The sequence below is a fragment of the Heptranchias perlo genome, chromosome 25, assembly GCF_035084215.1.
Source record: "Heptranchias perlo isolate sHepPer1 chromosome 25, sHepPer1.hap1, whole genome shotgun sequence".
In the NCBI taxonomy this organism is placed as follows: domain Eukaryota; kingdom Metazoa; phylum Chordata; class Chondrichthyes; order Hexanchiformes; family Hexanchidae; genus Heptranchias; species Heptranchias perlo.
Genome location: NC_090349.1, coordinates 1,934,195 through 1,945,552, shown reverse-complemented (window position 1 = coordinate 1,945,552; position 11,358 = coordinate 1,934,195). Strand labels below are relative to the sequence as shown.

Genomic DNA, 11,358 nt, shown 5'->3' with positions numbered 1-11,358 from the left:
AAAGGCCAACATGCCATTTGCTTTCCTAATTGCCTGCTGTACCTGCATGCTAATTTTTTTGTATTTCTTGTAAGAAGACACCGAAGTCTTTCTGAACACCAACATTTAATAGTTTCTCACCATTTAAAAAATATTGTTTTTCATTCTTCCTACCAAATTGAATAACCTCACATTTCCCCATATCATATTCCATCTGCCACCTTCTGCCCACTCACTTTGCAGACTCTTTGTGTCTTCCTCACAGTTTACTTTCCCACCTAGCTATGTATCATCAGCAAACTTGGAAACATTATACTCGGTCCCTTCATCTAAGTCATGAATATAGATTGTAAATGGCTGAGGCCCAAGCACTGATCCTTGCGGCACCCCACTAGTTACAGCCTGCCAAGCTGAGAATGACCCGTTTATCCCTACTCTGTTTTCTGTCTGTTAACCAATCCTCTATCCATGCTAATATGTAACCCCCAACCCTATGAGCCCTTACCTTGTGTAACAACCTTTTATGTGGCACCTTATTGAATGCCTTTTGAAAATCCAAATATACTACAACCACTGGTTCCCCTTTATCTACCCTGCTAGTTACATCCTCAAAAAACTTGAATAAATTTGTCAAACACTATTTCCCTTTCATAAAACCATGCTGACTCTGCCTAATCATATTATGATTTTCTGAGTGCCCTGTTACCACTTCCTTAATAATGGATTCCAGCATTTTCCCGACGGCCAATGTCATGCTAACTGACCTGTAGTTCCGTTTTCTCTCTCCATTCCTTCTTGAGTAGCAGGGTTACATTTGCTACCTTCCAGTCCACTGGGACCATTCCAGAATCTAGAGAATTTTGGAAGATCATAACCAATGCATCCACTATCTCTGCAACCACCTCTTTTAGAACCCTAGGATGTAGGCCATCAGGTCCAGGGGATTTGTCGGCTTTTAGTCCCATTACTTTTTCTCTAGTGATATTAATTGTTTTAAGTCCCTCACTCTTTTACCCCAAGGTTCCTATTTTTGGTATGCTTTTTGTATCTTCTACTGTTAAGCCAGAGAAAAATGCCTGTTTAACGTTTCTGCCATTTCCTGATTCCCCCATTATAATTTCTCCTGTCTCAGCCTCTAAGGGACCAGAGTTTACTTTTGCTACTCTCTTCCTTTTTTAATTTGTTATGTTTTATAAAGGTTTAGCATAGATCAATGAGTGAGCAATGATGTGGTGCTCTGAGACATGGGGTAATGTCAGGTCGAGCAATGATCTGGTGCTCTGGGACATGGGGTAATGTCAGGTCGAGCAATGATCTGGTGCTCTGGGACATGGGGTAATGTCAGGTCGAGGAGTGAGCAATGATCTGGTGCTCTGGGACATGGGGTAATGTCAGGTCGAGCAATGATGTGGTGCTCTGGAGAGCAGCAGCGACAACAACAACTTGTATTTATACAGGTCCAGTAACGTGGAAAAATGTCCCAAGGTGCTTGACAGAGGTGCAATCAGACAAAAAATGTGCACACAAACGGATACTATTTGGACAATAAATGAATCAAGAGAGAACTGTCCAGGAGATCAGAGACTTCTCTACCCTCGCTCCTGAATTGTTAGACTAGGGTGTTGAAAGATGGAACTTTTCTAAGACTTATTCTCAGGATGTGGGCATCGCTGGCAAGACTGGCATTTATTGCCCATCCCTAGTTGCCACAGCTGAGTGTCTTGCTAGGCCATTTCAGAGGGCAGTTAAGAGTCAACCACATTGATGTGGGACTGGAGTCACATAGGCCAGACCGGGTAAGGACATAGATGATAATTAAGGGACCTCCCGCCCCCCCAATCAACTTTGGGGCAGGATCAGTGGCAGAGGTCTCGGGTGAGCACTTGCTCCAGGATAGGCCTGCATGCCCCCCCCTATAAATCCAGTCCCTGATCAGGCCGTTTAATTTAGTGCAGTTTGTTTATTTTTCTCACAAATACATATCCAGTAGGGCCTTATCCTGCAGAGTTGCTTCAACTGAATGTAACAAATAACCTGGGGGTGAAATTAGTCTCCCACGGATTGTGCGAAATGGGCTGGTGGTGAATTGGCATTGAAGTCAATGGAAGAAAAGACATGGCCTAGTGTAAAGTGGGCACTCGATTCGCCATCGGCCTGTTTTGTGCTTCTGGCGGAGACAAGTTTCACTCTCAGTTTTTAAATAAAAATTACTTTTAGGGGGACATGGCCGTTTGATGTTGCTGCATTGTATATCTTGCATGTTTATAGAAGCCTCCATCTTTGGTCCTTTTTACTGTAGCCTGCAGTATGGCCCATTACTACTGCACAAGGAGTAAAATAAAACAAAACTGGCTTCTTGTAATGTGAAACACTCCTTGGTATCAAACAACATAAATCACAAAGGAACAGTAATGTGTGGGTTCCAACTACTGTGCAACAGCAGAGTTTAAAAACATTACTTTGTGAACCAAAGGATTTCTGGCTAAATAGGGAGGAAATAGGTGCCAAAGATAGATGAAAAATATAAAGTGTACAGCCCAGGTGTAAATAACACACAGCAATACTTGAAAATGATTCATTTTATATCAGCTGTTTAGTGGTCTCCAATTTATGTTTACATAAAAAAAACTATTTTAATATTTGCAAAACAAATGAAGGCAAGATATGCAAGATTATAAATACATTCTCCATTAAACAGGTTTCCGAACATCTCGCTGGTGCTCGTCTCACTGAACACACGGACTCGCACAGGCTGCTCTGAGTGACTTCAGTAATGAGAGTGATGAATGTGGTTCACCAGCATCTATACTCCATACCCTAATCTATGAGGAAAAGCCAAGGCTGGGAAATTCAAAATAAAAACAAAATGATGCAAATACACAGCAGAATCGAACAGAGAAAAGACAGGTCATCATCTCGGGTACAGACCCTGTAACAAAGGCTCCCCAGCCCACAGGTCAACATCTGGGGTACAGACCCTGTAACAAAGGCTCCCCAGCCCACAGGTCAACATCTGGGGTACAGACCCTGTAACAAAGGGTCCCCACCCCACAGGTCAACATCTGGGGTACAGACCCCGTAACAAAGGGTCCCCACCCCACAGGTCAACATCTGGGGTACAGACCCTGTAACAAAGGCTCCCCAGCCCACAGGTCAACATCTGGGGTACAGACCCTGTAACAAAGGGTCCCCACCCCACAGGTCAACATCTGGGGTACAGACCCTGTAACAAAGGCTCCCCAGCCCACAGGTCAACATCTGGGGTACAGACCCTGTAACAAAGGGTCCCCACCCCGCAGGTCAACATCTGGGGTACAGACCCTATAATAAAGGGTCCCCACCCCACAGGCCAACATCTGTACCTGCCTCTTCTGCTGTTGAACCTGCTGTGTGTTTCCACCATTCTACTCTTATACCCACTGTCTGTAACACTAAAATCTTTAGGAAAGGGGGAATTTTTTCCTTCCTTTTTAGAAGTGCTGGGCTATAAGAGACAAATTGCTATATTAGGAAATGTGCCAAAGGGTCCGGATCACTTCAATTTTTTAATGTGTATTGTATAAACATCCCACTGGGACAACATGATTCATGGCATGGTTTTTGTGCCCTGTTGGTAAGTGTGGGTCTAAACGATGGGAATAGTTTTACAAACAATATTTGACTTATATCCTTCTTTTGAGGCAGCACTCACTACAAAACTAGAGGCACCTTTCTATAAAGTAACCGTCCAAAGCTTGCCATTACTGAACCAGTGCAGCCTGCCACACAGTCCTTATATTCAGTTCCGAAACAGTCGGTCTCAGATGGTGCTTGATTCACCACAGGACCTGCCGGGGAGCAGGCAGAGTCACTGAGCTGCACAGGCCTGTGGGGGAGCAGGCAGAGTCACTGAGCTGCACAGGCCTGTGGGGGAGCAGGCAGAGCCACTGAGCTGCACAGGCCTGTGGGGGAGCAGGCAGAGTCACTGAGCTGCACAGGCCTGTGGGGGAGAGGACTAATCATTTGGGGAAGAATCAAATGGTGGAGAAAGGGTTTGACACAGGAAGTTACAGTCCTCAGTGTTATTACTCAGAATTCTAGATGAGAAAATGCTGCCATGGAACCACAGTGGCCAAGGGAGGAATTTAGGTGCGGGGGGAGAACACAGAGAAGTGAATAATGCAACAAACCCTGGAGCTCCCTGTTGAGAGTTAGTGAACTCTTTAACATCGTGCTATTGCCACGGGCAATGCTGGCCGGTCTCTCACACTCGGGGGCAGGTTTGGCAAGACCTGCTAAAAGTCTTTAAATAAAAACAAACTGCCGTTTCCCAATCGTTACCAGAGTCACTGTCTGCTCACCAGGACAGCTGTTCTCTCTCTCCCTGACTAGACTGAGTAACTGACCTGTACCCCCATTCAGTCCCACTGTGCACCACCGTTACAGGACACACTGAAGGTAAGGAGTGTTAAATAGATTTGGAAACTTACAGAAAATGCAAGTGACTAGTGTTCTAAAAGGGCAGACATGCTGCCAGCAAAGTGTAAATATATAGTGCTGTGATACAGGCACATTACAAAACTAGTCAGGGAATAAAGTAGACCAATGGCCTCATACAGCCACTGTCGCTAATGTTGGCTTCATTATTAAAAAGGTATGAAAGAAAGAAGAAATTAAGTAGACACAGAGAAGGGAAATGAAGTTAAGTACTGTCCATGTTGCCCCAGCTGATGAGAGGTGCAGGATGTTGGCCCACACCTGTTGAGTGTGTTGTTTACCCAGGTTACAATGCAGCGGTGGATGGAGTTGTACTTACTCCACTCTCAGGATTACACGAGTGAGATTAAATACTCGGTGAATTATCCAAAGGGTAACTTTATGACACCTCGTGCAGGACTCAATCCGGGGGGTTGGTCCCTTATTCTGACCTGACCTGGATGCAATCTTAACAGCACTAAACTGGATATTAAAAGCAAAATAAAATTTTAATTACTGAATGCAAAGAAAATTGGACCATTAAACACACTTTTCCTCACAAAGACTGTGGAATACTTTGGCCTCCCAACGTTACACTTCCCGGGGCTAATTATGGTGCATGCAGCAAAAAAATCCTAGGAAACGGCCTGTGTCGCTCAGTGAATCGAATGCTTGGACTGGATACTGTCACGTGTCACAGGCGACTAAGATAACATAGTGTGATAGAAATACTAAACAACGTATGGAAACAAAATACATGATTTTATACTAAGCATGCCTGTGCCTACAAGGCACACACTACTGATACCATGTAAATAACACAAATAACGTCCAAGGCCATGAATAATGAGCAGAGCTCTGCCATTATACATTCAGTATTATAGAACCCGCGTTAATCGGAAACCACAATATTACTGATTTAGATCGAGAGCAGCCATCACTGAACACAAAACATACACATAATGAAGGACGGAGACTGCTGGGAATTCTGGCTTCACACCATCTTACTTGTCACAAACTGAATTGTGAAACATTACAGGTATAACAACGATAATGAAAAGGACATGACGTATAGCTTAGGCACCTTGCAATGAGATAAGGCCATTTAATGTAACATGGAGATGTGATCGTCAGTCAGACCATCATACGCTGCCTCAGAGAGACAGTGAACTTCCACAAAGCAACTAGAGGGACCAATAAATGTATAGCCAGCAGCAAAACAGAGTTTATATAAAAAGCATCAACCATCAGCTCCATTTCAAAAGCAATCACTCAGGCGGTTAGAAGCCAGCTGATTAATGTAATGTCTGTTACTGCAGAGATTGGACAGCAGAAAGAGCCATCAGCAATGATGAGTTTAATATAAACTGGCCTGCCAATACTTTTAAGTAAATAACATGCTCAGTTAGTAGCTTTCTTCCCATCTAGATTTTAAAAATATTATTCATTAGCAGTGAGTGCTGAAGAGATGAGGGACACTGACTGGGAGAGTGACTGAAGATGATGGTGTGAGGAAGTGATCCTAATATTCACCACTGATGAAGTAAAGACGTATGGTAAAGTGTAACAGTGATGATGTGGTAGATATCCATCAGGACGCCCCACCAGTTACATGGGGCAGTCTGGCAGTTTATACATAGAATAATTAATACCTAAACAAAGAATCAGAAAATGCTAAAGAGATCTGAAGAGACAGGTGAAGTTTTCAGCCAAGGACCTTCATCAGAATGGAGGGTGAGTAACCGAAACATTAACCTGCTTTTTTCCCTTTCAGATGCTGATGGATCTGCAGTGTATTTTTAGCATTCGTGTTGCTTTTTAATTACTATAACTAACATATTGTAACAGTAACAAGGCAGCAGTCAAACTGAGAGGAGCAGATAAGAGATCCTGAGGATCTGAACCTGTGCTTTATTCCCTCTGGACTCCTTGATGAATTCCTGCCTTTTGTAGACCATGTTAAAAGTTTTACAGTGGAGGCCTACCCCACTCTCGTGTCCCCAAAACACCCCCAGGACAGGTACAGCACGGGTTAGATACAGAGTAAATCTCCCTCTACACTGTCCCGTCAAACACTCCCAGAGCAGGTACAGCACGGATTAGATACAGAGCTGTTCAATGTTTTGCCATTCCCTACACCAACCATCCTGTGACCTCTCGGCTCGAGGGGCCGTATGGCCTACTCCTGCTCCTATTTCTTATGTACCAGTTTAAGGTCAAATTATGGGCAGTTTGTGCTTCTGACTTGTGCTCACCAGGAATGGATTCTGAACAGCCTGAAAAAAATGTATGTTAACAATCGAACAGTTTAAAAATCCAATTGTCACAAAGAAGTAACTTGCCTGTTTTGAACACTATTTTAAACGGAGTGGTGATGGATCACACTGAAGGACTGCTTTAGAGTAGCTGTAGGAGCTGACACGTTGTGAGGAGGCTGTATTAACAGTAGAGCTCAAACTGAAGCAATTGTAATGACTGTGTCTTTTACTAATGTTAATCCCTGACATGCTCATAGAGATTTCTAGAGTGTATTCAAATAGATTTGCAAAGGCTGTTCATGATGTCAATACTCACTGTTTTAAAAAAACCACAATGAACAGAAATAAAAGTTGATAATTCTTTGTAATTGGTTAATATTCTAAATAGGGGCAGTTATAAGGACACTTGGTTTTTGACTTCACCTCATCAGTCTGGGTTGGATTCAACCTCAAGTCCCAAGGGGGGAAAGAACAATCCTTCCACTCATTGCACCACCTGGTCCTTTGGGGAAGCCTTTTTATAAACTGTGGACCACGATCAATGATATGATTGGACACAGTGTGGAAAGCTGGTGGATTATCACAGGGTCGGAGTACAAATGCAACAAGTATTGTATACTCAGTCCTACAGCCCCTGTCCATGCGGTTTATCTCGCCAATCCCACGGCCGTCATTCAAGGTTTAACTGCCATCTGATGGCTTTATAATGGAAATGGCTGTTTATAAAGGCTGACATCATGGGTCTCCCGTGTAGTTAGACGATGGACTACACTAGTGAGAGCGCCTGTAAACACGCTGCCATACTTTCTCCAACATGGTTTATCTTTCCTCTCAGAGTGGGAGACAAAGTCTTTGAAGGTAGCTTGGACTGGTACTTCATTTCCCTGCTAATGGAAGATGTGTTATTGACCAGTTCACGATTGCAGAAACACAGCAGCTGTTACAGGTGGAGCTCAAACTGCATTCATATTGTTCAGCTGCACATTTCTTTACTGGACGGATAAATTATTGAAACAGGAGAACGCTCTTTCTCAAAGCGATGCTAATCTGGGGGCCACGAGTTGCTGGGGTGAGGCAGTGTGTTTCAGCACAGGGTTGTAATGTGAAGGGCAGTATTGGCACTTCCTCCCCAAACCAGCAGCTGCTCTGCAAACACTGTCCATATTGGTCGGAGGAGAGATGTCAAGTTTCAAAGTACTTGTAAATAGCGGTCACGTACTGCATCAGACTCTGCCAGTCGGGGCGTTCCGTGCTCACCATCTCATTGATATCCTGGAGGGAGACACAACAAATTGGATTACAAGGACTGACAATTGTTCGGGGGCTCTGTCCATCAATAGGATTCTATACTGCTTTATAAATCTATAAAAAGGAAAACATGGTGTGAAGAAAAGCAAGATACACAGCACAGATACCAAAATAATAAACACGCCACAAGGATACTTAAAACCGAATGTCACCAATAAAGGTTCTACAGCCAGCTTTGGCTCAGAGATAGCACTCTCGTTCAAGTCCCACTCCAGAGACTTAAGCATATAATTGACCAGTTCACCATTGCAGAAACACAGCAGCAGTTACAGCTGGAGCTCGAACAGCATTCATATCGTTCAGCTGCATATTTAAATATCAGCTGCACATATAAGTATGTAAAAAGGAAGAGATTAGCAAAAGTGAACGTGGGTCCCTTAGAGGCACAGACAGGAAAAATTATAATGGGGAATAAAGCAATGGCAGAGACGTTAAACAAATATTTTGTATCTGTCTTCACAGTAGAAGAGACATAAAACATACCGGAAATAGTGGGGAACCAAGAGTCTAATGAGAGTGAGGAACTTAAAGTAATTAATATCAGCAAAGAAAAAGTCCTGGAGAAATTAATGGGACTAAAAGTTGACAAATCCCCTAGACCTGATGACCTACATCCTAGGGTTTTAAAAGAGGTGGCTGCAGAGATAGTGGGTCCATTGGTTGTGATCTTCCAGAACTCCCTAGATTCTGGAATGGTCCCTGTGGATTGGAGGGTAGCAAATGTAACCCCGCTATTCAAGAAAGGAGGGAGAGAGAAAACAGGGAACTACAGGCCAGTTAGCCTGACATCAGTGGTAGGGAAAATGCTGGAATCTATTATTAAGGACGTAGTAACAGGGCACTTAGAAAATCATAATATGATTAGGCAGAGTCAACATGGTTTTATGAAAGGGAAATCGTGTTTGGCAAATCTATTAGAGTTTTTTGAGGGTGTAACTAGCAGGGTAGATAAGGGAGAAGCAGTAGATGTAGTATATTTGGATTTTCAAAAGGCATTCGATAAGGTGCCACACAAAAGGTTGTTACACAAGATTAGGGCTCATGGGATTGAGGGTAATATATTAGCGTGGATTGAGGATTGGTTAATGGACAGAAAACAGAATAGGAATAAACGGGTCATTTTCGGGTTGGCAGGTTGTAACTAGTGGGGTGCCGTAAGGATCAGTGCTTGGGCCTCAGCTATTTACAATCTATATTAATGACTTGGATGAAGGGACCGAGTGTAATGTATCCAGGTTTGCTGACGATACATAGTTAGGTGGAAAAGTAAGCTGTGAGGAGGACACAAAAAGTCTGCAAAGGGATATAGACAGGTTAAGTGAGTGGGCAAGAAGGTGGCAGATGGAATATAATGTGGGGAAATGTGAAATTATCCACTTTGGTAGGAAGAATAGAAAGACAGGATATTTTTTAAAAGGTGAGAGACTAAGAAATGTTGGTAGTCAGAGGGATTTGGGTGTCCTTGTACACAAATCGCAATAAGTTAACATGCAGGTACAGCAAGCAATTAGGAAGGCAAATGGTATTTTAGACTTAATTGCAAGGGGGTTGGAGTATAAGAGTAAGGAGGTCTTGCTGCAATTATATAGGGCTCTGGTGACACCACACCTTGTACAGTTTTGGGCTCCTTACCTAAGGAAGGATATACTTGCCTTAGAGGGGGAGCAATGAAGGTTCACTCGATTGATTCCTGGGATGAGAGGGTTGTCCTATGAGGAGAGATTGAGTAGAATGGGACTTTATTCTCTGCTGTTTAGAAGAATGAGCGGTGATCTCATTGAAATGTATAAAATTCTTAGAGGGTTTGACAGGGTAGATGATGAGAGGCTGTTTCTCCTGGCGGAGAGTCTGGACCTGGGGGTCATAGTCTCAGGATAAAGGTTTGGCCATTTAAGACTGAGATGAGGAAAATTGTTTTCACTCATAGGGTTGTGAATCTTTGGAATTCTCTACTCCAGAGGGCTGTAGATGCTAAGTCGTTGAGTATATTGAAGACTGAGATCAATGGATATTTGGGCACTAAGGGAATCAAGGGATATGGGGATCGGGCGGGAAACTGCATTTGAGAGTGAAGATCAGCCATGATCTTAATGAATGGGGGAGAAGGCTCGAGGGGCTGCATGGCCTACTCCTGCTCCAGCTCCTATTTCTTCTTATGTTCTCACATCACATCCCACCTCACCCAGATATCCCACCTCACCTCACCCACACGTCCCATCCCACCTCACCCACACGTCCCATCCCACCTCACCCACACGTCCCATCCCACCTCACCCACACGTCCCATTCCACCTCACCCACACGTCCCATCCCACCTCACCCACACGTCCCATCCCACCTCACCCACACGTCCCATCCCACCTCACCCACACGTCCCATCCCACCTCACCCACACGTCCCATCCCACCTCACCCACACGTCCCATCCCACCTCACCCACACGTCCCATCCCACCTCACCCACACGTCCCATTCCACCTCACCCACACGTCCCATCCCACCTCACCCACACGTCCCATCCCACCTCACCCACACGTCCCATCCCACCTCACCCACACGTCCCATCCCACCTCACCCACACGTCCCATCCCACCTCACCCATATCACACCTCACAGCAGGGCACTGTAGTTAGATCCTAAATATGGGGCTCTCAGCGTTAATTAAGTAAAATTCATTACAATTCCAACCCTACTCCTTAGTTTATTGTCAAACCCTGGCAATTTGGCAAGTGCAGTTCCAGAATTGCTCAAAAAAAACAGTTCACAAGAGCCTTACCAATGAGGAAGGCCATTTGGCCCATCTTGTTCATCCATTCAGAGCAACCCTGCACTACCCCCATTACTGCACCTAATTGTTTCTAAAATGATTCCAGGGTTTTCACCTCCACCACTCAGCCTGAAAGTCCACTCAGTGTCGATCACTTTCTGCCTGAAGAAGAACCTCCAATATCAGTCCTAAAGTTAAAACCTTTACTAGGTTGAACCTGTGTCCCATGTCCTTTTAATTTATAGTAATATTCTGGATTAATTGTTTCCTATAGCTTTTACTATCAGACTCTTCCGTCTCAGGATGAAAAACCCAAGAGTCTCCAGACTTGTCTCATAACGCAGACCCTTGACACTGGGGATCAGCCACAACGGATCAGATCAAAGCTCTGCAGTCCTGCCACATCCAGTCGTGAATGGTGGTGGACAATTAAACAACTAACGGGAGGAGGAGGCTCTGTAAACATCCCCATCCTCAATGATGGCGGAGTCCAGCACGTGAGTGCAAAAGACCAGGCTGAAGCGTTTGCAACCATCTTCAGCCAGAAGTGCTGAGTGGATGATCCATCTCAGCCTCCTCCCGATATCCCCACC

The 11,358-nt window shown here is 44.3% G+C and overlaps 1 protein-coding gene across 7 annotated transcripts in view; it reads right to left on the bottom strand.

Annotated features, from left to right (window-relative positions):
• Nucleotides 1-2,553: 2,553 nt before the first annotated feature.
• The window catches only part of specc1la (sperm antigen with calponin homology and coiled-coil domains 1-like a), a 400,129-nt gene continuing 391,324 nt past the window's right edge, over nucleotides 2,554-11,358 (bottom strand). For 6 of the 7 annotated variants that reach the window (XM_068005421.1, XM_068005423.1, XM_068005427.1 and 3 more), the window contains one exon: nucleotides 2,554-7,964. In XM_068005421.1, coding sequence (XP_067861522.1) covers nucleotides 7,875-7,964 — 90 coding nt within the window. In that variant the 3' untranslated portion in view covers nucleotides 2,554-7,874. The remainder of the gene's footprint in view (nucleotides 7,965-11,358) is intronic. The other variant, XR_010967162.1, reaches the window with a different exon arrangement.